Source organism: Lissotriton helveticus, chromosome 3_1, assembly GCF_964261635.1.
Source record: "Lissotriton helveticus chromosome 3_1, aLisHel1.1, whole genome shotgun sequence".
Lineage (NCBI taxonomy): Eukaryota > Metazoa > Chordata > Amphibia > Caudata > Salamandridae > Lissotriton > Lissotriton helveticus.
In genome coordinates this window covers 536719708-536747072 of record NC_136061.1, presented here as the reverse complement: position 1 = coordinate 536747072, position 27365 = coordinate 536719708, and the positions used below count along the sequence as shown (strand labels likewise).

General features: G+C 45.9%; 1 protein-coding gene across 1 annotated transcript in view; it reads left to right on the top strand.

The window, feature by feature from the left end:
• DNAH7 (dynein axonemal heavy chain 7) overlaps nucleotides 1-27365 on the top strand; it is a 2019015-nt gene that overhangs the window by 1768024 nt on the left and 223626 nt on the right. Inside the window, exon 56 of the mRNA XM_078680414.1 lies at nucleotides 9659-9859. Coding sequence (XP_078536540.1) covers nucleotides 9659-9859 — 201 coding nt within the window. The remainder of the gene's footprint in view (nucleotides 1-9658; nucleotides 9860-27365) is intronic.

Below are 27365 nucleotides of genomic sequence, written 5' to 3'. Positions count from 1 at the left end.
ATAAATAGTTTTTGAAAGGAACAAGCTGAAACATGTATTGGTAATTCAAAGGGGTAGTCTTTGTGGAGCATAAGCAGACCCTTTCCAGTCGTTGACTCAATATTTATAATGGATAGCATTCAACTAAAAATACATGTACTGGAAGATATTTCTGTGATGTGTTTTATTTTATTTTATCTGCCCCGTGGCTACAGAGGTGGGGGAGAGGGGCCGGGTATGTGAGCAGTGTGGACACAAACCACCCCAGGTAAGGGAACCTGTAAGCATTGACTAATATAGCACAGCGTAAGCATGTGCGCTTAAATGAGGAACTGATGTATGAGCTGCCCTCAATTTCCTGGCACTTGTGGCCCTGCAGAAGATAATTTCAATTATCAGGACACCAAAGAACTGGGGCAGTTACATTTTAAGTTCGAGGATTGTAACTTTTTTTAAAGTGAAAGTTTCTATTTTCCATCCTGAAGTTAGTGACATCCTTCTCTAGGTTCTCCATTCCCTGTAAGAGAATTTTAGTTCTAAATGTCCTCCTTTTTGAAGTGAGGAACTTAATTTAATTAGTTGTAGCATATGGAACTGGCAACCTATAAGCCCCAGGTCAAATTATACCGTTAATTTGCCTTGTTCTGATTTTTCATTGAAACCATTAGTAAAGTAGCAATCAGATTCCGTTCAAAACATAGGGACTGATTTCTAGTTTTGAGGACAGGGTGCTCTGTTACATATGTGACGCAGTGTCCAATCCGCCAAACACTCGGTCTGCCCTCTCTGTAGTAACTCAAAAAAGTACAATGTTACACTACAATAAGCTGTCAATTATGTTTTCTCACAGTGACGTGGACTTTTGCAGTTGATTTGTTGTTTTGGTGAACACTACCCTCAAAGCATAACTTAATAATGCACTATTGTTTGTACATGTGACATCTACTTGCCAACTCAATACCATGAAGTAGTCCCGACGCACAGGAAAAATAAATAGAGTTAAGAACTATTCTGAGTGACACTTTGTAGGAGGCTGGCTTAGTATATGGTGCACACCTATTTAAGTGATGCACTTTGCACTAATCCAGGCAACCCTCTTGGTGGCTTTAGTGGTTTTATAACCATAGAAAGTTCTCAAAGTGGTATCTGCGGAGAGCAGCCTTCAAGCTTATCTTGATAGAGTGTTAAGCAGCTTGTTTTATCAGTTTAATCATGTAGTGTAGGTTAAATGAAAAAGAACCACACAGTGTATATAAAAATACTTCTATTTATTACTCAACACTCACTAGCATTTTAGTTTAGCTCCTACCCGGGGATATCAACACAAATACACAACAATACTTAAATTGCAGTAAGGTAAGTAGCACAAAATACAGTGGTTTCCAGGGGGAGACAAAATCATATATTAAGAAAGTGGAATGCAGGAGATGACGGGACATGGACCAGAGGACCCAGAGGAGCCAGGAACACAAGAAACCACCTAGGAACCTCACGGAGGCTGTGGCAGAGTGGGAACACAGCTGTGTGCCCAATGGAAGTGAAAGGAGTAGTTGCGGTTGCAGTTTTGTAGAAGAAGGACCCTGTAGAATTCCTTAGGAGGCCAGAAGGTTGGAGTGCCACCCACCTGTGGATGCCTCAGAGACCAGGTTACCTACACCAGGAAAGAAAGGTGAATAGGGGAGAGGAAACATCAGAAACCTCCATAGACGACATTGGGAGGCTCTAGAAAAGTTCCTCTGGAGAAGAAGGTGAAAAGGTCAGTTGGAATCTAAAGGTGGATTGTGGAAGTGAAGAACCTGTAAGCAGAGGGGACAGAGTCTAGGCCACAAAGGTGTTACCAGGAGGCACGGAAGAGCAATGCCCACCGATGACGGACGGTTCAGAAGAGTTGATGGTCTGCTTGTCACTACAGCTGTGAGAACCAGGTGATGCTGAGGAAGACCAGGAGCTGTGCACAAGCTGTCACACGTTGGATGTCAGTGACTAGGTTGTCGGTGTCCAGCGGGAGCAACAGCAATCCTTGGTAGCCACGACAGGCATGGAGAACAAAGAAGGAGCAACGTTGGGACCAGCAAGGTCCAAGGGACTCCCCACAACAGGAGAGTCAGAGCAGACCCCGAACAAGCAGGGAAGCCCACTGATGCACGAGCAGATCCACAGAAGGACCCACAGGCCTAAGGCACTGGAGTTGCAAGAGGATCTCAAAAACTCACAAAGAAGAAAACGCTGATGGTGCAATGGATATAATGAGGATGCTGCAGAGTGCAGTTACAGACAACGGCGAACACTTTGACCGCACTCCCCTGCTGTGTTCCCTTTCTGTTCGGTTTAATAATGAGTCCGGCTGGGTGTGCACAAGCTATTCCAGCACTTGCCGTTGTTGGGTGCCAGCTGCAAAGCAGAAATAGGATGAGCCCAAGATATGGAGTGGTGCACCACCCGTTAAGTGAAGATAGTTTTTTCAATAAAGCATAAAGTCTTCATTAGGTGTCTCAATAGACCCTTTATTTTCATCAGAATCCATATACAGAAAATTGCCTGCCAACGCGTTTCGTTCATATACAATGAACTTCTTCAGGGCGAAAAGTGATGTGTTCTCCTTGGATAGGGTATAGCATATACAGTGTGGCTGCGTGGGCCTCCTTGATAAGGGTCGGCATACGATGAATCTTTAAGTGAAGAGAGACTGCAGCCGTTAGCTCCGTCTAGTTAGTGTTAGTGTGATGAGAATGCTGCACTTGGCAGGAAGTGATGCTGTAGGCTGGAGCTTCTTGTAGCCCGAGGGTCTTTGGGGTGCAGAGCCAACAAGCTTTAGCAACAGCAAGTTAACACGGTGTGCAGGGGTTCGTTCCCAGTGGTATCGAGGATGGATACTGGCCTCAAAATTGCAGAAAGGACAGGTTAGGCCTCAAAAAAGTTGCAGAACCACAACCTCTGTTGCTGAGCCTATCAAAGTCTGTAAGACTGGTCAGCTTTATTGTGGTGCTTGCAGATGCATAGGAGTGACTGCTTCACTCAAAAGGAGATCACTTTGGGTGTACTTGCCGAACAGCGAGACCAGGAGCAGCAGTGGTCTTCCTTGATGGAGTCTTGCTTCCAGGCGAAGTCCAGCGAAGTCCAAGTGTCCAAATGGTCAAAGAGTGACATGATTTCAGGCTTGAGTCTCATCCAATGATGAATCTAAGGAACCACCCCCAGGTAAGCCTTTAAGTACCCCAGGGAACAGGTTGGAACGACTCAGAGGTCCCTCCCAGAGGAGAGGCTGTCCTATGTCCAGTTTCGCACCAGAGCGCTGAACAAAAGAACTATGGATTTAACCCAGATCTCTTGACCGGGGGTGAATGTATGATTAATTCAGCTTTCCATCCATCATTTGTTTGCCTAGCATTTTTTGCCCTAAGTGGCATGGGTATGCCCAGATGTGGGTCCCTTGCTCACTGTGCCACTGGATTCAAGCTAGCCTGGTAGATGAGGGGTAATACCTCAAAACTGGTCCCAGGATGCTTGTTTCTCTTCCAGGGAAGACCTGGCTTGGCAGTTCGGTCTGGACTGTTCTCATATGGCATAAGGTCAAGACTGATGTGAATATGGCTGGGTCTAAGCTGGGGTGGCATGGTGAGCAAAAGAACAATGGATTTAACCCAGATCTCTTGACCGGGGGTGAATATATGATTTATTCAGCATTCAGTCCATCATTTGTTTGCCTAGCACTTTTCGCCCTGAGTGGGATGGGTATGCCTAGATGTGGGTCCCTTGCTCACTGTGCCACTGTATTCAAGCTAGCCTGGCTGATGAGGGGTAAGACCCCAAACCCTGTCCCAAGATGCTTCTTTCTGGTCCAGGGAGGACCTAGCTTGGCAGTTTGGTCTGGACTGTTCCTATGAGGCACAGGGTCAATACTGATTTGCATATGTCTGGGTCTAAACTGAGGTGGCATGGTGAGCAAAAGAACGATGAATTTAAACCAGATCTCTTGACTGGGGATGAACGTATGATTCATTCAGCATTCTGTTCAGAATTTGTTTGCTTAGCACTTTTAGAAAGTTTGCATTTTTCTGCCCTTAGCACTTTTGTGCCTGTAGCCTGTCTTGGGTCACATGGCTGGGTGTAACTGTCAGACTTTGTGAATTCCTCACAGGCAGTGCAACAATAACAGACTTAGATGTGCCTGAATGAACCATCTGCTGGCAAGATGAGGGGATAGAGCTGAGCACAGCCTCACATGCAACTGAATGGGGAGTGCTCTGCCCTCACACAAAGGACCCATCACCTCCACATTGTCACTGCAGCCTGCTTGGAGACAGGGCAGGGGAGCCAGGAACTTCCATGCACATCAAGGCCACTGTCTAGAAGCTTCTGGCACCTTCCAAAAAGAGTACGTATAAGGGGCAACCCAGTAACCCCGGGACCTGGGTAAACAAGTAGTAAAGAGAAACAGTGGTCCCTTAAATGAAGTTGCAGGTGCAGTTCTCCATCCAGGAAGGCAGCAATTCGGCAAAGCATCAGTCCAGTAGAGCAGCAGTCTAGCTGCCCAGCAGTCCTTCTACCTGGCAGAGTCCACAGGTCCAGAAGAGTACTGAAGAGTTGGTGTCTGAGATTCTATTTTTATACCCTGGTGCCCTTCTTATGGAAGGTAGTAAAGAGAAACAGTGGTCTCTCAAGAGGGAAGTGTAAACCTCTACTTCCTTTGAGAAAATTAATTTGGCCATCAAAAGATTGGTTCCATTTTTAAACAAGACAGTATTATTCAGTTTCTTGAATCATAGAAAAAATCATTGCATTTTTATATACTCAAGCCAAATTGAAAGTAAAAATGGTGATCACAAACGGCGCAATGGTGAAGTGCAAGTGAAATAAGTGAATGTAAACTGCACTGGTGACATACAGTCTAGGTACATGACTAGAGACTGATTCAGGATGTAAATGTGGTAGGGACACCTCTGACATAGAGTGAAAATTCTCCAGAATCAAATAAAAACAGTAGACTATTACTCTGTCAATATTTCGACCCTAAGCATACAATTAAGACATGGTCATCATTAGGACACAGGTTTGGGAAGCAAATTTATGGGATGAATGAGGAGATACTTCCAAGGGGTACTGATGCATAGGCCAACACATTTGTGGCCACTTGGAGCACTTGAGGAATGAATCCTCCAACCCCACCGATCACTTGTATGCAGAATTGATAGTTTTGTGAGACTTGTCCGATGTGCATGCACACCGATCAGCTCTGCATACAACTTATTGATGGAATTGGAGGATAAATTCCTCGATTGCTCTAAGTGGCTGCTTTTGAATATGATGTTTTGATAATCATTTCTCTCAGTTTAGGTTAATACATTCAAGGACGATCAGGTACAGCAACTTGAGGCATCCCTGTGCTACTGGTTTCCCTTCTCTCGTTTTACCTCTTTCAAGAAACCCAATCCCAGTGGGCTTTCAACTGCATACAGAATGGCTCCAACACGAAATCCTACACTATTGCACACATGTACTGACTGGGAACCATACACTATAGATTGGGATGTAATCTCTACCACTCCTGTGCAAGCCTATATATCAGTACCCCTCAGAAGTATCTCCTCATTCATCCTATAAATTTGGCCGCCGCTTTCCAAACCTGCGTCCTGATGATGTCCCGGTCTAAATTGAATGCATAGGGTTGAAATAATAGTGTGCTATTTTTATTTGATTCTGGAGCATTTTCACTCTGTGTCAGAGTGTGTACCAATCATATTTGCATCCTGAATCAGTCACTATTCCTGTACATGGACTGTATACCACATGTACATTCACGTATTTCACTTGCACTGAGCCATTTGGAATCACCTTTTTTACTTTTAATTTGGCTTGAGTGTATCTATATAAATAAAAACCAAAGTATGTCCGTTTGTCATTTATGCATTACTACACCATTCATCCGATCGGCATGAAACTTTGGGAAGTTGTTGAGTACACTCCCGCAAAGGTTTCTGGCTAAAAAGAAAAAAAAACATTAAAAAAAAATGTGTTAAAAGTTGTTGAGTACACTCCCGCATAGGATTCTGGCAAAAAATAAAATGTGTTAAATACCGGGCCCCCGGCCACCAAGTGTCCTCATAATCTTTCCAATACTGAATGTTTACAGTTTACGGTGCGACTCGCTTTTTGCAATGACCATCAACAAAGCACAAGGACAATCGCTGCAAGTGTGTGGACTAGATTTGGAGAATCTGTGCTTCTCACATGAACAACTGCATGTGGCCAGCTCACGCGTCGGAAAACCTTCTGATTTATTCGTGTACGCAACGTTTACAGTTCCTGGTGCGACTCGCTTTTGCAATGACCATCAACAAAGCACAAGGACAATCGCTGCAAGTGTGTGGACTAGATTTGGAGAATCCGTGCTTCTCACATGGACAACTGTATGTGGCCAGCTCACGCGTCGGAAAACCTTCTGATTTATTCGTGTACGCACCAGACGGAAAAACAAAAAATACTGTGTATCCACAAGCACTCGAATAAATAAACAAAATTAAAACAACACTTTAAAATGATTTCCATATTAAAATGAATAAGTTTCAATAAAAATGACACAATGTAAATTGAATGTTATCATAACAAGTTTCCTTAAATTCCCTTTCTTCTGAGATCGCAGCAACGCGCGGCGGGTAAGCTAGTAAGTATATAAAAATGCAATGATTTTTTCAGTGATTTTACGGTGATTGAACAAACTGAATAAAGCTGTCTTGTTTAAAAATCAAACTAATGTTTTGATGGTCAAAATATTTTTCCTTAACACCTTGGATGCTAAGGCAATTCCCGCTGGGTGCTGATTTATGGGGAACCCCATTGTTCATGACAAGGTCAGCTCGTCATAAGCACAGCTCCAGTGTACTGCATGACGAGCTTACCTTGTCATTAGCATGGAAGTGGTTAAGGAAGTAGAGGTTCTCACTTCCCCCTTGAGGGACCTCTGTTTTCTTAACTACCTTCCAAAAGAACGGTAACACAGTATATATATTGGACCATAGACACCAACTCTTCAGTACACTTCTGGACTAGACCTGTGGACTCTGCCAGAAAGGAGGACTGCTGTGCTGCTGAACTGCTGCTTTTCTGAACTGCTGTCCTCCTGTCCTCTTGCCTGCAGAGAAGAACTTGACTAGCAACTTCATACCCAGGGCTACCAGAGTGACTTCAAGGGCCAGTTTGCTGGCCTCAAGATCTGAGCTTGAGGGACTTAAAAGGCTTTCCTACATTCTGCACCAGCACCTGGACCCAGCTGAAGCAAGTTCCTGACCCCAAGTGTTGCCCCTCAGGTCCCAGACCCTTGGTGTGGCCTCAGAGAGTTGTTTTGAAGTTTTGCCTCTTCACGACCCCGAACGGGCCTGTTTGCGCAGAGGCCTCATTGCCCGCACCACTATTCAACATGAAGCTCCGACCGTCACCTCCTGCCTGGTGTGCTCTTTGTGTTTCCCTGGCAGCATCCGGCAAAGCTCTCCCTGCTCCTCGCAGCCCTCTCCACCGCGAGCAGGACTCTAGGCATTGATTTGAGGAGGTAAACTTTCAGCTGGACTAATCTGGTGACTTCAACGACAGGCACTCTATCGCAGTCGACCTGAACTTGAGACTTTGACCGGATCCAGCACTGCCCTTTGTGCCTTTTGGCGCTGTTCCCACTAAAATCTTTAATAATTCATAACTCCGGTTCTACTGACTGGATTTTGGTCATTTTGGTGTCTAATAGTTTATTAAAATGTACACCATTTTTCTAAATTATTGTATGATTTTTCCTGTGTTGAGTTTACAATATATTACTGTTTGTATGCTGCATATGTACTTTACACATTGCCTCTAAGTTCAGCCTGACTGCTTTTTGGGGGTTTAGCCCACACCCCAGTTAACCAGCAACCCAATTTCTCACAGATGGCTATTAAGTCTGCATATACTTTCATAAGGGCCAGGGAATAAGTGACCAACTTACATGTAATTATTAATCTAGATTGTCACACAATAAGCCTGAAAATAGTGGTCAGATTTTCAAGGCTCTTGTCTTTTTCTCTACATCCCACTAGCTTTTAGAAACAAAATATCTTGATTGTGCCATCAGTATCCTAGTGAAGCTTGATAGAGGTTATATTCTGTTGTCTTGCACAAAAAACGTCCCTCCCTCTTCTTTATTTACTTAACGAAGTAGGATACATGCTACACTCTAGACCTGTCATGAAAACTGTGAAATGAAAATTGGGGATATGGTATTGTTCCATTAGAAAGTAGAAAAGGTAACAGATGCAGACCGACAAAATCAGTAGCGGCTGCTACCGAATGGGCATGGGGGGCGGGGGAGAGCAGAAGGAGGGAATTAAAAATAAAAATTTAAAAAACACTTACCTGGACATGGCCGGTTGCTGCCTTTCCTCCATCCTATTGTCCTCTTCCTGGCTTCTGTGGAAGCAGGAAGCACCCAGGCTCCCCTGAGCCAATCACAGCGTTGCAGTGCAGCATTGTGATTGGTCTGAGTGCCATGGTTTGGCGCTCAGCCAGGGAATGGGACCGTGGGTACGTTCTCCACCTAGGCTGTAATGCAGCCTGGGGGTAGAACATGCAAAGTGTACATGAATGTTTGGCACATCCATGCACACTTAGTTGGGTGCCACCACTCCTCCCCCAGCCTCTAAACAGCCCAGCCCTGCCCCACCCCCAAACAACAGAGCCAGCACATTTAAATAAAATTATAATAATATTAAGTTATAATTGTATTTCGCCCTTTTAAATTGCTCACTCGCTCCCCCGCATTAGCGGAGGAGCAGCCGCGGTTTAATATTTTCACTGTAATGCATGTTTGGCTACAACAATGGTTGTGTGTCTTCAGTTTCACAAAAAAACTTGCTCAGTTGGATCTCAGTTGATGAAACTCACTGAGAGCAAAAGCTTTACCCCTGAACACCTTTGCCTATGTGTCACCTCCACCTTGTGGACCTTCTAAATAGTTGTATAAACAAACCTTGTGTTTGCCACACCTTATAATCCTGGTTTTAGTTTCCACTTGTTCAACCTACGTGTGTGTGCTACGAGGGTTATTTCAACTAGCCGCTAAATTGATATATTGCTCAGAAATGCACTCACTACATCTGGGTGTGTGTCATGTTCCTGTTGCACTACTTTGTTCTTGACATCTGACGCTCATTCCTCATAAGTGACATTCATTCAGTGCACACCAGAAATGATTGTGGTTTTGAAATTAATTTATTGTCGAAATCAATGGTAGTCACTCTGTTATGTTTTCATTTGTATTCATAAATGTTTCCTTGTGTGCCACAGCTTCAGTGTATTAAGGGACACAGAGCTCTTCTTCAGGGGTCCAAAATCATTTTGCTCTTTGCACATGTGCAGCTGTGTGTGACGTCTCTTCCATTTGGCGGAGTGCATTTCAGAACGTCTAAGCTTGTCAACAGCCACCCTCTATTGACATCTCTTGTGCAAACGCTGGGATTCATTATATTGGACGGCTGATAGTTCACATCTGGGCCAGACTACTAATAATTGGAAAGGAGATACAGACTTGGCTACAAAACGCTGTGTTTGTTTCAGTGTCTTATAATCAAATGTATGCTCTACTTGTACTAATATTATGAGACTTTAACAATCCCTTTTTTATGTAATTTAATTTGTTTTTGTTTCCTTTTTCCTGAAGGAGCTAGTTCCTGAAACCACACACCCTGATTTTCGCCTTTGGCTGACAAGTTATCCATCCCCAAACTTCCCGGTGTCGGTTCTGCAGAACGGTGTAAAAATGACAAATGAGGCACCCAAAGGTTTGCGGGCCAATGTCATCCGTTCCTATCTGATGGACCCTATATCCGACCCTGAATTTTTCACCAGCTGCAAAAAACTGGTTAGTTGTAATTAAGCAAACCATGATAAGTGTCATCTTTAAATGAAAATATAAAATTATTTGCAATCATTTCATGTTATCTGAAACCTTTAATGTGGTTCTTTGTGTTTCTTACACGTAACACATTTATAGCAGGCATTAATGAGACAGTTTGAATTTTTAGGGAATTGTTATTTGAATCTTTATTCAAAATTATTTTAGCCTGAAGTTAGGCCTAATGGCTGGCTAAACCTGAAGAGTTTGTTGTTTTCTGGTTCAGGAATGGTTTTATCCAATAAACCAGTATTCTTTGGGGTAGCCGCGCACCCATCCTTTTGTTTGTGTTTTTTCTATTTAAGTTTCGCCTGCACAGCGCTTGTGAAATCTCTTGTATTTAATATATCTTAAAAAGGGGCTCTTATCAGTTCCCAATGCCGTGCTTTTGTGTAAAAAATTTTTTTATTAACTTCCCCTGGCTGCAGCATTTACAATACTTCTACTAAAGCTGTTCATGCTGTTTAGTCCCCATTCACTGTCAAGATAAGATCTCTTCTGTCAATATAAGATCTCTTCCCATGGACACAGCAAACAACTTCTAACAGTATGCTGGAATGCTTGCTTTTTATTACTTAGTTGTATAAAGCAGATGTTTTAGCCTTAGAATATTTGTGGCATTTCATATCCATTTGGCAGTACATTTCTTTTCACTTTGTAGGCATTATCAGATTGATATTTTTTCAACTTAATCAATTTGGTCATTATGATCAAATTCTAAATGTTGTAATAAACATTGCATGTTAGAAATAAAGTTAATATACAGGAGCTATGCTATATTTTACTACTAAACAGGCAGCCAAAAGTGCAGTTACCTTGCAGACAACAGGGTCATGGTTTGAATGGTGCAGCAGGCGCAGTAGCACCGGGCCCAAACACATAATATTGCTATATTTCACTACGAATCAGACAGTCACAATTGCAGTTACCTTGCAGTTAAAAGGGACATGATTTGGATGGTACAGTAAGGTGCAATGGCACCGGGGCCAAAATCTCTAGGTACCCCACTAAACCCATATTATAGCTGAAATGTATTTAACACTAAACAGCAAGTCACAAGTACAGTTAACTTGCAGACAACAGGATCATGATTTCAATGGTGCAGCAGGTGCAGTGACACCAGGGCCAAAAGCTCTAGGCACACCAATATACACCTAAAATTGCTGTATTTTACTACTAAGCAGGCAGTCACAAGTGCAGTTATCTTTCATGCACTAGGGTCATGAATTGAATGGTGCAGCCGGTGCACCTAGCTAATATTGCTATATTTCACTACTAAACAGGCAGTCCAATTGCAGTTCCCTTGCAGTTGAAAGGGGCTTGATTTTAATGGTGTAGCAGGTGCAGTGCCGCCGGGGCCAAAAGTTTTCATAACGCCACTAAACACCAAATATTCCTATATTTTCTTTCCTAATCAGGCAGTCACAAGTGCAGTTATCTTGCAGGCAGCAGAGTCATTATTTGAGTGGTGCAGCAGGTGCAGTGGCAATTGGCTCTAAAACTCCAGGCACCCCATTAAACATCTAATATTGCTCAATGTTATTCCTAAACAGACAACCACAAGTGCAGTTACCTTGCAGACAACAGGGTCATGGTTTGAATAGTGTACAAGGAGCTGTGGCACTTGGCAAAAACATTTGCCAGAACTCCTCTAAACACATATTATTGCTATATTTGACTACTAAACAGGCAGTCACAATTGCAGTTACCTTGGGGTTTGAATGGTGGAGCAGGTTCAGGGGGAGTGGGGCCAAAAGCTCCAGGGACCCCACTAAACCCAGATTATTATAAAATTTTACTACTGAACAAGACAGTCATAATTGCATATATCTAGCAGGCAGTAAGGTCATGATTTGAATGGTGCAGCAGGTGCAGTAGCACCAGGATCAAAAGCTCTAAGCCCCAGCAACTTCTTGAAGCCAGTACCTCATCTTGCCCGCTTCAAGATCTCCCTCTTCCTGCGACTGCCTCCCTATCTGGCTGAGGTGCTGCCCACTTTCCTGCAGCCCCACCAGGGAACCCGAGGTTATCGCGACCCTTCGCAGACTTCCCGGCTGGGTCTGGAGCTCCTTCCACTGCTCCAAGGATCTCCGTGGCCTGGGAGTGAACGTGGCGACCTGGGAGTCTTCTTGGCATCGCATCTCATCTCGTCCCGGCTGGTCCAACCACAGAGCGGGACTCATGCCTGGGCAGCCGTCGAGCCGATCAGCTGACGGAGGTGGCCACCCCGCGTACTTGATGGGTTTCCTGTGGCTGCCCACCTTGATTAGACCGGCGGACTTCTGCCCCCCCGATCATCAGCACAAGGAGGGGAGAGGTCAGGAACAAGGTTACAGGTCTGCGATTCACACGCCCTTCGCACCCTCCTCGGGGTTCGTATGTGAACCACTGCGCCTTTCCCTCCCACAGTGACTGGCTAGCCCCCGCGCTAATCCACCTGATTTTGTTTCGCACTGCACCCCCACATCTTGATTTCTGCCGGCTCCAGTCCAGATCCACTCTTAGACGCTCTGGAGCAGATCCACACTTGGATGCCCTTGCGGTGTTTACGTGTACTTTTCGTGCTCTTTTCTCATGCTGGAGTGCGTGGTTCATCCACTCCTCCGTGGCGTTCCCGCCAGAGCTCTGCCTTTTGATCTGCAGCTGATGGTTCAGCCTAGGATTCCAAGTTTTACTGATTAATTTTATGCATCTGGCTATTGGAACATTGCCTCTAGATAGCTCCTTCATCGGTTCTTCCAAGGGGCCTTCATTCATTTTGTCCTATGAATAAGATGAACCCACCCCTCTTCACTAAGAATCACCTCTACAAGATGGCGCCCGTTTCTAGGCCCACAAACTAAGGCTAAGTCCTACAGTGATCCTTTACCACAGTATGAGCATCTATCAAAAGGGAGGTAGGACAAGCCCTCCTTAACTCAACTCCTACCTGATCTTGATGGTGAGAAACTGTTGTAAGACAACTCCCATCTCTCAATCAGAGTATTAAAGACAAAGGTAGAACTCCATTCTTGGTACATTCTAACAATGTCGGACATCTTTATACAGACCACTCATCTTTAATAATTGACTACACAGTCCCTTGATAGACTGCAGTAAGTCTCTGGCTTCTCAGGTACTCAGCCAACTCACCTGTGCTTATTTAATTCCATCTTTACCCACAGTTCTTCTTGCTGCCTTGTTTTTTTCTCTCTTTTTTCCTCAGCTCCCTCCCAGTTCCCCTAGTTTCCTCATGTAGTCTCCCTCCTCCAATTATCCAATTCCGAAGTCTAAAATTATTGTACCTAATTACCCGCTCCCAACTTACTCTGCCTACCCGCTAGGTCTTCTATCTACCTATATATACTTTAATTGATAAATACAACTACCTTACCTCCATAAACTCCTTACTGGGGCCCCTCCCTCGCCAGGACACACTATCGGGATGGTGATAAGTCCCGATCCCACAGGATCTAACGCCTTCATTATCAATTACCCATCTAACAGCTCCAAAAATGCCGCCAAAAAACATAAACAGCACATATTCAAAGGCCAGACCCGAAACTTTAATCTCAGATGTCTACTTCTGTGCAAACAAGAGTAGCATAGTTAGTAACCTCATCTTCTATACCAGAAAACAAGCTTCCTGGTGGAATGTTCTCTACTCCATGCTTTGAATTTCAGGCCCTAGGAAAACACCTCATGGTCTCAAATTAACGACTTCACCCTCGCTCACTTTCAACGTTAATGTCACTATCACCCTCTACAACAATGGTATCATCCTAATCCAAGCCTCTAATGTCAACTTAGTTAACATGGTCAATATCTTCCCTACACTCAAAAACACTGTCTCGGCAAAATCCAATGACCCCTACCCACACCCTGCCATTACTCATGACCTAAACTGTCCTATCCCCACCCCAGCCGGGATGTCCCCACTCTTTCTAAACCTATCTTTCCCTTTAGATGATCGCAGTCCCCTGTCAAACTGCTTCAATCCACTAGACCCTGACTCAGAAGGCCAGCTGGCCTACGGGTTCACTCTGCTCGCAGTTCTCCAGTCCGATACTGGTTGATTCTCGAGCTGAGAGGCTCCCTTGCCCCCTACTGCCATTGCTCTGAATGAATTATCCCTCTGCCGCCATCCTTATTTTCATGCCACTGGCAAGGCCGGAGACCTGGCAATTGCCCTCCATGGATCTTGATTGGCCAAACTCTTTCAACCCTGACTTGAACGTCCCAGACTCACAGGTCAATGGCCCTCCCACCCGCTCTCTTTTATCAAACTCTCTATCCAAGCATCCTGGAACACTGCTAGTCCCTAATGACAAACTCCTCCCCCGTAACTTCACATCACCGCCTTAGACCCCCTGGCATAAAGCGAGGCTCCTCCTATCCGCCAGATCTCCCTACACAACCTCTACCCCTCACCAAGGACTCAGACTTGGTGGCATGCCTGGACAATAGATATCTCCAGTTGCACCATCTCACCGTCGAAATACATGACTTGAAAGCCCTCTCAATTAAACATTTCCCCTTGATCAGCTCCGTCCTCCCCTCTGTGAATTTGCCCAGAGCCACCCCCTAGTGATAGAGTTCACCTTGGCCAGTTTCCCCCACCTCTATCTCGAAAACCTTAACACTACCTAATGCCCCTTCCCGCCCCAGAAGATTGAATGCTTATCTTGTGTCTAATGATATTGAAGACCTTCTCAACTCCTACTCGGCTACTCTAGACAACAACATGATCCCTCTTGGGCAAACTCAAGTCATCCATTCTAACCTGAACAGAGCACCCCCACACAATCTTAGAGTCATTAATAATGACAACCTCATGAGAGTGAACATCATCCAGACTCCTTCCCCCCCATACTCCGGTACGACTTAAATGCATTCTACTCAACTGCAGGTTAGCCAGTAAACACGCCTCCGATATCTTCGACTTCATCCAACACAATGAGTTATACATTATCATTCTCACTGAAACTTGGCTCAATCCCTCCTCCACTCCTATCCTAGACCTCCTAGTGCCTCCCACCCAGGACATCATTCATCTAGACAGACCTTTAAAGCTGGGCGGTGGCCTAGCTTGTATACATCTGAGCACTCACTCGTTTTCCCACTTGGAGTCTCCTACGCCATCCTCCTGTGAATACCTTTGTCTCAACATCTCAAGTAACAACCTTCTGGTGTGCAAACTCCACACTTTTTATCACCTCCCTGTGGACAGTCTCTCCTTCTTCAAACAATTAATGGAAATCATCTCTGGCGTTGTTGACTCCGTAATGTCCCAAATCTTCCTCCGTGATTTCAACCTTCACTGGTCTAACCCCTATGACCAAGCTGTAATATGCCTTAAATCATTCTTAAGTGATCACTAGTTGATTCAACATTGTAACCGGCCAACCCATAATAAAGGAGAAATACTGGACCTCATCATCACCAAAGGACACACCATCACATTGCATACCATTACCCCTTGCGATTGGTCAGACCATCACAGCATCTTCTTTTATATTAACAGGGAGGTGTCTCTGAGGAAGGCTAAACTAACAAAATCGAAGATCTGGAAAAGGGACCTCAGATCTATCAATACAGATGAACTAGCAACCCACTGTAAATATACTCTCTCCTCCCAAGCTGACTTGTCTGAGGTTCATGTACTCACTGACTTCTACAACTCTACTATCATGGATTCGATTGCACCACTTAAACAAAAAAATGACTCAACAAAAATATCCAAAACGTGGTTCAACGACAATTTAAACTCGGAACTCCGCAACCTTAGGGCAATTGAACGATCTTGGAGAACCAAACCTTTCTCGGATCAGCTAATACTCCTTAAAGAGGTTAGGAGTTCCTACAACAAACCAATCAAGAGCACTAAGGCCGAAAACTTCAGATCCCAACTTGACCAAGCCGCTAATCGTCGCAAGAAACATTTTGAACTGGTTAAGCAGCAATCTGTGGAAGCTCCAAACCACTCTGACTCTGGAGTCAGCCCACCCTCATGTGATGAGCTGGCTGCCTTCTTTACTGAGAAATCAAGACTCATCAATATTGAATTTGCTTCTAAGAAGGCTCTATTGCCATCCTATGGGTCCGTGCCCCCTCCTGCCCTATTAGAGCAGCTCAAACCAATCAGCCTGAGCACCCCTCAGTGAAAGAGACATCAACAAGATTCTTCTGAGTATCAACCCATCCTATCACTTCAGCGACCCTCAGCCACCTTCCATCTTCAAAGAAATCAAGGATGTTGTCATCCCCATCTGGACAAAGATTGTCAATGCTGCACTTTCACAAGCACAATCCCAGATTGCAGTTCAGGTATCACCTATGCTAAAAAAAACTAACGCAGATAGTGCTGACTTTAACAAGTTCCACCCTGTCTCTAACATCCCCACTCTAGCCAAAGTCCTAGAGAAATGCCTCCAATCACAACTTTGTGCTCATATCGAGAATTGACAACTCCTGGACCAACATCAATCTGGCTTTCGGAGTGGGCACAGGACTGAATCGGCTCTCACTCCCGATATGGATGACATTTTAAAAATGTTTGACCAAAATGAATCCTGACTCCTAATCCTCCCTGCCCTTTCCTCTGCGTTTGACAGTGTACTCATTTTGAAGTACAGGATGGGCTTCTCTGGTCGGGTGTTGCAATGGTTCTCCTTCCTCTACCACAGATCACAAAGCTTCAAGGTGAACTGCTCTCTCTCTCTCCTAGCCCTCTCCAGTATCGATGGGGGTCCCCAAGTGTCTGCCCTATCTCCTAAACTATCCAACTTGTTCTTGGAACAATTAGCCAATGCACTAAATTCCACGAACATTCTCTTCCATGTGTATGTAGATGATACGCAACTTTATCTGAAAATCTCCTCCCCGTATAACATCATATCAGTCTACTCTATTCTAACGCCTACTCAAAACTGGTTAACCCAGAACCGCCTCCTGCTCAACACCTCCAAAACAGAATTCCTTCTCATTTCTCCTCCAAACCACATCCCCAAGTTAGACCTTTGGATGCACCACCTCACTGCCTTCAACTGCTCTCCCCTCATTTTTGACTCAGCCAAATCTCTCGGAATCACCCTGGACAAGCATCTGAACATGAAGAATCATATCAGCAATGTGTGCAAGGGAACAAATCACCTGATGAGGACACTCCGGTATATCAAACCATTCCTTCCACAAGCTGACTTTAAGCAGGTGTTCCAAGCGCTTGTTTTGCCGAGGCTAGACTATGGCAGTGCTACGCTCTGTGGCCTCCCCTAATATACCTTGGCCCCTCTAAGGGCATCATTGAACGCTGCAGCCAGATTGGTTACAGGTACCAAAAGAAACACACACATATCCCCAGTCCTAAAATCCCTTAAGTGGCTGCCCTACGAAGAACAAATTCAGCTAAAGATTGCTGCCTATCTCACAAAGCCCTCCGTTTCAAAACCCCCAGTTATCTAGTGCAAAAGCTAGAATTATCCAGAGGTGGTAGACCCTCAAGAAGTGCTAACTCTTTCCTCCTGAAACCACAGATCTTTTGCAAAAAGAGAACGTGTCACTGAGCTTTCTCCGGCTCTGCCCCAAAGATCGGGAACTCTTTCCCACCGGAAGTACGCAGAATCTCCCCCACGGTTGCTTTCAAATTGGAAGCTAAACGATTCCTTATGAACAGGTTATTGCCTTAAATGGGTTTGGATCGTCTGCTCTAAGGTATGGGACTTATAACCTTAAGACCTGCACTGGGTGCTACTCTTCTTTAACTTACCATTTGATCCCTTCCTAGCTTGCTATGCACCAGTTTTTGTATTATTCTCTATTGACCCCTGTTGTTTTGTAACTGTTCTGTCTGGTATTCTTATTTGATGCTGAAACTGCATTTATTACCTTCCTTCCCTCCAATTGTAAAGCGCTCTGATATCCTTCGGGATCATGTTCTCGCTATATAAAACGTTATAAATAAATAAATGAGCTACAACTTAGAACAGAAAACAGCTTTTTATTAATCACATGGGCGAAACCTAATGCCTTTACCAGTGCTTGGTTTTTAAGGTGGCTACTATGAAAATTTCCATTCCATTTTCTCGAGAGTTTGGAATGTGCCCATTTTTCAATTCCAACAGGCTAGTCCTCAATGGACAGTCCAGCCATTTGATCCATACGTTCCCTCCCCCCCCTCCAAACACTAAATACAGTGGTTATGTTAATCTGTCTTGGGCATTATCATCTGACCTTGCTGCAACTAAAGGAAAACCAAGAATCAGAAAATGTGACAATAGCTATAAAAAAAAAAATAACAATAAAAGGAACTTGCCTGACTGTTGGTGCCAACGCTGCTCCCAAGCAATGTACGGGTTTCAAAACCAGTGTACCGGATGGGCACTGAACGGGCTCATTTGAGAGTGTGCCATTTATGATCTCTGTCATCCTCATGGGCTGTCAGTGTGCAATACCCTATGCTGGAAGGGCCACCTCGCTGCTCCCTAACTGCATTCAAAATATTTTCCGGAGTTCCAGAATGTAGCTGGAACATTTTTCAGATAAAGAACGTAGGGCCTAATGTATGAAACCATTTTTGTGGTCGCAAAGCTAAAAACACAGAATTTGTAACAGATAACAGTTAAACAAATCGCTATTTTTTTAGAGTAGCCATGAGCATTAGAATTACATATATTAGTAAGCCCTTCGCTGGTTCTGATGGCCAACGGCCGTTGCGGGCACTACTTCCATAGTGTTGCGTGCGAACGTCCGTTGGCCGTCATGGCCACGCACACTGCGCTAACCGCCACACCGTGGCAGAATTGCCACCACGGTTTAACGGTTGACAAATCGCTATTTGGAAGGGGCATTTCGAGCGTCCCTTCTAAATAGTCATTTGTTATGGTATGTATCAGTGTTTTACAAACGAAATCTGGTCACAAAACATTGAACATTTACTTTTGTGAATATAAAAAAAAAATGGGGAGGAGTCAGTTGTCCAGGGGCCTCCTGCTAACCATCAAATAAACTTTAAAAAACTTAATTTTTTAATACAACCCTGTTTCCTATAATGAAAATAGGCTGCATGTAAAAAAAATTAAAATATAAGCTTACTGTATTTAGATGTGATTACAGACATGATGAAATGCTTATGAAAAGTAGGTTACCATCCTAGTGAGGGCATCCAATCTTAATGAGTCGTAATTTGCCATCTACCACATGAAGATTGATGTGGCAGACTGTCTTGCAACCAATATGATTTTGAACTTTGTGAACCGACCTACTAGTACAGAAGTCAGATCGCAAAATTCTTTTTCATTTGCAAAAATTTGCTGAGCGATTTGCGGCCACTTTTCCAAATTCATACATCAGGACCCTAGGCAAGGAATGTTATCTATTAGAAGGTATGACTTCTGTTCAGTGTTCAGTGAGAAATGTAGCGATAGCTTCAGTGCAGTTGCCAGTAATTATTTTCCTTAGTATAAAAAGTTAACACTGGAAAAGCAGTACGCTGGGATGAAATGCTGGGTCATAGATGAAAAGCAGAATTTATATTTATTGACCAACTAGGGTACGAGCCATTGCAAGTGGGAGCTTGAACTCAGAATTGGCATCCAATTTTGGGCTGCAATTCATATAAAGGAAAACAATGTTTCAAATGACATTGTTGTACTGCACGCAATCATATTGTAAACAACTCAGTTGCATTTATTCTGTTGTATCATTTTGATTGTCTAAATCTCAAGCTTTGCTAAAGCCTCCCCAGGTAGCATGAAACTTGTGTCCTATGCTGTAAGACTACACAAACTGAACCTAGGACCTCATGCACAGAAAGGTGTGTGGCTGCAAAGCCTGCGATTTGTAAAATATAGAATTTGAAACTGCAAAATACCTTTTTGCTATGTACATAAACCTTTGTATAAGTCGGAAAAGCCTCCTAAAACGTGTATTGCAATTCAATAAAAATAGAAAATAGGAGATGGCATGAAAGGTTTATTCCCATCTATTGAGAGCTACATTATAATGTGTTAATGCTTTGTGACCATGCCTTTGATTGATTGTAAATCACTGATCAGGTACTGACACCTCAAGGAAAAGGCTTGTGCTCCCCGCTCCAACAGTTCTCCGCCGCAATTCTCCACCCAGGATTCCGGCGCATGTACAGGCTCAGCCTCCCTTGGAGAGCACCTGGCTACCTGGTCGCTTTCTGCCTTTGTGTTGCAGCACGGCAGAGCTTTGCCTTCTGTAGTCTTCACTACGTCCCAGGTAGAGAATTGTACAAGATTGGGCTCCGCCGTCGTTGCTGATCCCCCCCGCTCCGTGAAGATAGGAGCATGCCTGGGGGAGCAGTCCTTATATGTCCCCTGGCTCGCCTTCCCTCCCGCTAGGCCCCCCTTTCCATTGGGGGAGGTTTGTAACCCACCAAGACCCCCATTGGCTGGGGTGTCTGCACCAGTCCGGTGGCTGCTGCGGGGGGAAGAGAGAGGGGGAGGATTTTTGGCCTCTTTGTCTTTTTCGCGCCAAACGCCGTCCCACCATTAGTTTGTCCGGGTGGGGGCACGGCGCAGGTTATGGCCCCGGCTATCGAGCCCCCTTCGGGGGCAGCCTCTGCAATAAACCTTTGTATAAGTCGGAAAAGCCTCCTAAAACGTGTATTGCAATTCAATAAAAATAGAAAATAGGAGATGGCATGAAAGGTTTATCCCCATCTATTGAGAGCTACATTATAATGTGTTAGTGCTTTGTGACCATGCCTTTGATTGATTGTAAACCACTGATCAGGTACTGACACCTCAAGGAACTGATCAGGTACTGACACCTCAAGGAAAAGGGGTGGTGTCTGTCCTTTTATGACAGGTTCCTCTTTGGTAACCATATCAAACATCTTCAGAGAAGCAGGCTGTGGTCCAGGTTGTGCTCCTCCCTCCCCTCCCCTCCCCCTCTCAATGATGTCTTACCAAATGTCTGCTTTAAGAAAGCAAATGTTAGAATGGTGGTTTTCTGTCCCTTGCTGGTCAACATCCCTTATTCACAGTCATACACAGCAAGGCACAAATAGCGATCTTCCAATCTAATATTCATCAGGCAGGCATTTTGTAACACACTCTGAATTAATATTTTGCGACGAGGCATATTAGTCCATTGATCACATCGTTAAATGGCAGGCTGGTCGTAAAAAGTTGGTGCGTAATTTGTACCCTCTATTTGCAGAGTGCCTCTAGATACATGAGGTCCATATCAACATATGGCAAATCACTGAGGATTTATTTGACTAAAGAGGCAAAAGACCACAGTTTGAGTGCTCATACAAAGCCACAGACTTCCATGGTGCTGTATCTGTTCATGATAGTATGGAGGAAGTGGGTACTTTTGCCAGATGTACGACCATTTCGTTTTGCGGGTCACAAATTTTAATATTTTGCGACTTGCAAAACAGAATGTACTAATGTGTCTCGGACACATTTAGCAATTCACTATGGGGTGACGTAAATGACCTGCCTCATCAATATTCATGAGACAGGTTGCAACTTGCGACCCAAAGGGAATGGCCAACACTCACAGGAATGGTGGCCTTCTGTGACTGCTTTTTAAATAAAGCAGTATTTTATTTAATGCAGCCCGTTTTCCTTAAAGGAAACGGTTGGCATTTAAAAAAGAAAATGAAACGTTTCTGTTTCATTTTTTAAGAGTAGGCCGTGGTCCCTGGGGTATTTTCGCTGCCCAACACAAAGGGAACAACTTCCCATTTGTGACTGGCTTACCACCTACTTGAAGTAGGTGGTATCTACAATTGTTTTGCGGTTTCAATACGATCTTACATACCAGTGCGATTCACTATTAGGAAGAGATGCCCTTGGCACGCCCCTTCCTTATAGCGACTCGCAAACCCTATTTTTCAAGTCGGTTATAGGTTACCGACTCGCAAAATAGGGTTTGTACATACCACAGCCTTTTTTAGCAGTCGCAAACTGGCCAATTTTCAGTTTGCGACCGTTAAAAAAGGTTGTACATCTGGCCTTTTATTTTTGATCCGGACTAGAGTTTTGAAAATGCCCTCTGTTTAAAAATATACATTTATATCTTGAGATGACGGCGGTCTAAGGTTTGAAGTTCGATTGATATAGCTTTATTTACTATTATAATGGAGTTGGGATGTCGTAAGTAACCTGTCCTAAGGGCTGAAGTAGTCTTTTTGAAATAGGCATTATGGATGTTAAGACAATGTCACAGAATCGGAAATAATGTTAATGCTTTGATAAAAGTGAAGGAACATATTTTTCAGTACAGATTTGAATGCTGATGAGCTCTGTGATGCAGAATATTAAAAGAGTGGGACCAAGTACAGCCTCATATTTCTGAAATAATAACATAGATTAAATTCCCTAATGTATCTAAATAAGTGAACACAAGTTTTTCAAGACTTGGTTGGTTGGTTCGTTTTAATTACCTACGTATCTAATCCAGTAGCAATTCCAAAGCCACCTGCTGATTTCATGATTGTATATTAGAATGTGTGTTAGTGTACCTTCTGAAAATCGATTTTCTTCTGAAAAGTTATTTTTCTTTTAAGTAAATGAAAGAGAAAAGAGAAGTTTAATTTGCCACTTTTAATTTGTGGGAAATGGCCTTTACAACGGGGGCTGAACCATACAAGCAGTTTCCACGCAAGTGCAAACAACGCTTGCCTAAACCACGCTTCTGCCTTAAATAACCACACATATATGTGGTTAAGGCAGTCAGCAGTCTTGATGTGTGGATGGACAAGAAGAGGAACAGGAAGGATCAGGAGGGAAAACTCCGGGACACGGCCTGGTAAGTGGGACTCGGGCCAGGTTTGGGGGGGGTAGTTTTTCGGGGAGGAGGTCTGTTTTAGTGATCAGGGTGGGGTGGGTTGTGGTAGTTTTTTTGGCAGAGGACAGGGTTTTACTGCTCAGGACGGGGTTAAGGTGCAGTTTTGAGCAGTGGGGTCAATATTAGGGCTCAGGGTCGTTTTTTGGCTAGGGGCAGGGTTTTAGACCTCAAAGCGATGGGAGGAGAAGGTTAGTTTTTAGGGGCGGGTGTCGGTTTTAGGGCTCAGAGCAGGTAGGTCGTGATAGTTTTTTGACAGGGGCCAGAGTTTTAGGAATCAGGGGGTGGGTTGGGTACGTTTTAAGGGCTGGGGCGGGGTAGATTGCAGGGCAGGTGTATCGGGTGTTAAAGCTCAGGGCTGGGGGGCTTAGGGTGTTCAATTTACCATGTATATTCCCTTAGGAATCATGCCTTTAGAAACAAAATTAATTGTAAATGAATGTGTGATAAAGACGTGGTTGTGGTTCAGACTGCGTTGTTTAGGCATGTGTGGTTGTGTCATGCAATCATAATTTGTTTGTGTGCATCTGTCAAGCTGTCGGTATTTTATATTACTCTAAATACAAAGGTACAACAAGTATTACAAAAGTTTAAAAAATGTTTCATCATAGCTTATCTACTGGAACTCAAAGAATGTCATTTGTGAAAAATGCTGACCTATGACCCTGCTCGCAGGCAGGTCGCTCCCCACACTGCTGCATGGCTCTGCCTGCATTGTTTTTGCCTAATCTTGTTTTTATTCCCCTGTGCCCGTACTTGCTTTCTTGCCCAGACTTGTTTTTATTCCCCTTTGCCTGTACTTGCTTTTTTGCCCAGACTTGTTTTTATTCCCCTGTGCCTAACTTGCTCTCTTGCCCAGACTTGTTTTTATTCCTCTTGCCTGTACTTGTTTTCTTGCCTAAACTAGTTTTTTCTTCCTGTGCCCAGTTCTCCCGCGGCCCCCGCCCGTTTTTCCCGCCGCTGCGTCCCTGTGGCCCCGCCCACCTGAAATCCCATTCGCCGCCCCGCTCCCACCTCCCAGCTGCTCCTCCCTCCCACATCCCCTCATATGGAAGCCGCTACGCGGCCGTGCTCAGCGGGGGTGCCGCTGGCGTGCCGCTGGCGCACCTAAGGCAAGCCCTTCTGCGCCCGTCTGCGCCTTGACCACGCCCAGCGCCAGAACCCCTGGCCCCCGCGCCCCCACCGCACCCGACCCAGACTCAGCTATGACGCAGACTCCCTCCACGCTCTCAACACCGGCCGAGACCAACGCTGCAACCAGGCCGCCCCGAAACACACCCACGGACCCTTCTCCTACCGCAGCTGCAGATTCACCTGCGACAGAACCATCAAACCACCAAGAACCAGACCCAACCACCTCTGCTGCATACTCCTCAACACCCGCTCTGCACGTAAACACGCCATCGAGCTCTGGGACCTGCTCAACACCACAGGCCCGGACGTAGCCTTCCTGACCGAGACGTGGTGGAAGGACTCCTCTGCACCAGACATCGCCGTAGCCATCCCAGACGGATACATGATCACCCGCAGGGACCGCGCCAACGGCATCGGAGGAGGAATAGCCATGGTCCACCCTCAAGGTCACCACCCACGCAGACAACTCCCTCAACACCGCTGAACACCTGCACTTCCGGATCCACACCGACCCCAACCCCACCCTCAGAGGAACTCTCATCTACAGACCCCCCGGACCCCAAGCCCGCTTCAGCGACTCCATCGCCGACCTCGCCAGCACCCACGCACTCGCCTCCACGGACTACATCCTCCTCGGGGACCTGAACTTCCACCTCGAGAACAACAACGACGCCAACTCCTCCACGCTGATCGACAACCTCGGCCTCAGCCAACTCGTCACCATGCCCACCCACGTCGCCGGCCACACGCTGGACGCCATCTTCTCCACAAGCACCCACGTCACCTTCGACCACACAACCGAACCCCACTGGACCGACCATCGCTGCATTCACTTCACCTTCAAAAAACCAACCACACACCATCGCACTCAATAGCTGTCTTGCCGCTGCTGGAGCAAAGTCACCGAAGATCAGCTGATCACCACCCTCTCCAAGAACCCACCCACCGACACCACCAGCCCAGACGCCGCAACCCGCAACCTCAGACATGGATCAACGACTGTGCCAACACCCTCATTCCACTGAAGAACCCCTCCAACAACCACGCCAGCAAGAGAGCCACCTGGTTCACCGACGAGCTCCTGGCCTCCAAGCGCGCACGTCGGAAAATGGAGAAGAAATGGCTCCACGAACGCACACCGGACAACCATGCAGCCCTCAAGGACGCCACCCGCAGACACCACCACCTCATCAGATCAGCCAAGAGAAACTCCTTCAAAGACCGCCTGGATAACAACGCACACGACAGCAAAGAGCTCTTCCGCATTGTAAAAGAACTCTCCAACCCCAGCGCCAACACCAACGACATCCCGCCCTCACAGGAACTGTGTGACTCACTGGCCATCTTCTTCCACTGCAAGATCGCCGACATCCACGAAAGCTTCAACACCACGACCGACCCGGCCACGCCAGACTCCACCCCTCTTCTGAACACCAACAGCACCAACCGCCTGACCACCTGGTCCAACGTCAGCGACGTCGAGACACGCAAGGTCATTAACTCCATCCACTCAGGATCACCGACAGGCCCGTGCCCACACCACATATTTAACAAGGCAAACGCAGACATCGCACCCCAACTACGGAAGATCATCAACATCTCCTTCGAAACAGCGACATTCCCGGAAAGCTGGAAACACACCGAAATCAACGCCCTCCTCAAAAAGCCCAAGGCGGACCCTAAGGACCTCAAGAACTTCCGGCCTATCTCCCTGCTCCCGTTCCCGGCAAAGGTCATCGAGAAAATCGTCAACATGCAACTGACCCGCCACCTCGAAGACAACAACATCCTGGACCCGTCCCAATCCGGTTTCAGACGAAACCACAGCACCGAGACAGCCCTCATCGCTTCCACAGACGACATCAGGCACCAATTAGACAACTGCGAAACATCTGCCCTCATCCTCCTGGACCTCTCGGCCGCCTTCGACACGGTCTGCCATCGCACTCTAAAAACACGCCTCCAAGAAGCCGGTATCCAAGAGAAGGCCCTCGACTGGACCACATCCTTCCTCTCCGACAGATCCCAGAGCGTCCGCCTCCCACCTTTCGGATCCGAAGCCACCGACATCATCTGCGGCGTCCCCCAGTTCTCCTCCCTCAGCCCGACGCTGTTCAACATCTACATGGCCCCCCTCGCACAAGTGGCCCGCCACCACAACCTCAACATCATCTCCTATGCTAACGACACTCAGCTCATCCTCTCCCTCACCAAGGACCCACGCACCGCCAAAACCAACATCCACAATGGAATGAAGGCCATCGCCAACTGGATGAGGAGCAGCCGTCTGAAACTGAACTCGGACAAGACGGAGGTCCTCAACCTCAGACCCAACCCCTCAGCCTGGGACGATTCCTGCTGGCCAACCACTCTGGGGACAGCACCGACACCCACCGACCACGCATGCAATCTTGGATTCATCCTCGACTCCTCCCTCTCCATGTCCAAACAGGTCAATACCGTCTCCTCCTCCTGCTACAACACCCTCCGCATGCTCCGCAGGATCTACAAGTGGATCCCGACCGAAACAAGAAGAACGGTGACACAGGCCCTCGTCACCAGCAGGCTGGACTATGGCAACGTACTCTATGCCGGAATCCCAGCCAAACACCTATGACGACTACAGCGCATCCAAAATGCCTCCGTCCGACTGATCATCAACGTCCCCCGCCGCAGCCACATCACCCCCCACCTGAGAAACCTACACTGGCTCCCCGTCGACAAGAGGATCACCTTCAAACTACTCACCCACGCACACAAAGCACTCCACAACGCCGGACCAGCTTACCTGAACAGCAGACTCCGCTTCCACACCCCTCGCCGCCAGCTCCGCTCCGCCAGCCTCGCCCTCGCCGCCGTCCCCCGCATCTAACGAACAACCTCGGGCGGCAGATCCTTCTCCTACCTCGCCGCCAAGGCCTGCAACACCCTTCCTACCCACCTACGGCAGACCGAAGACCTACTCGCCTTCAGAAGACTCCTCAAGACCTGGCTCTTCGAACAGTAGCGAAGCTTCCACCCCCACTCAGCGCCTTGAGACCCTCACGGGTAAATAGCGCACTCTAAAAATAGAATGATTGATTGATTGATTGATTGATCACTCTCAGAGATCTGGATTTCTCGAAAAATCTTTGTCCAGTTTTCTCGAGAATAGAGTGCTCTCATGTATTCTACTCTGTTGCGCCCAAAAACTGCAACTGCATCAGGGTAGGAAAGAGCCAACTTCCTTATAGGTGCCTTATAGGGAATCCTTTTTAAATACAGATTGGTTTATGATTCTCACAATATTTCATATACCCTCCTCCGGTGGGAGGCCACCATACCTGTGTTACAAATGACCAGGTTTCACCCGAGCAGGATATTGATATCAGCCACCAGCCCCTCTTTCACAATTCTTTATTTTGTTTAATCAAAGTGTCTGAGGCCGGGATAATCCCACCGACATTTTAGTTGTCGCTGCATTTATATCGCACATTGCTGCCCCTAGTGGGCCGCTGTTATCTCGCCCTCTAGAACAAGAAGGCACAAGCATGAG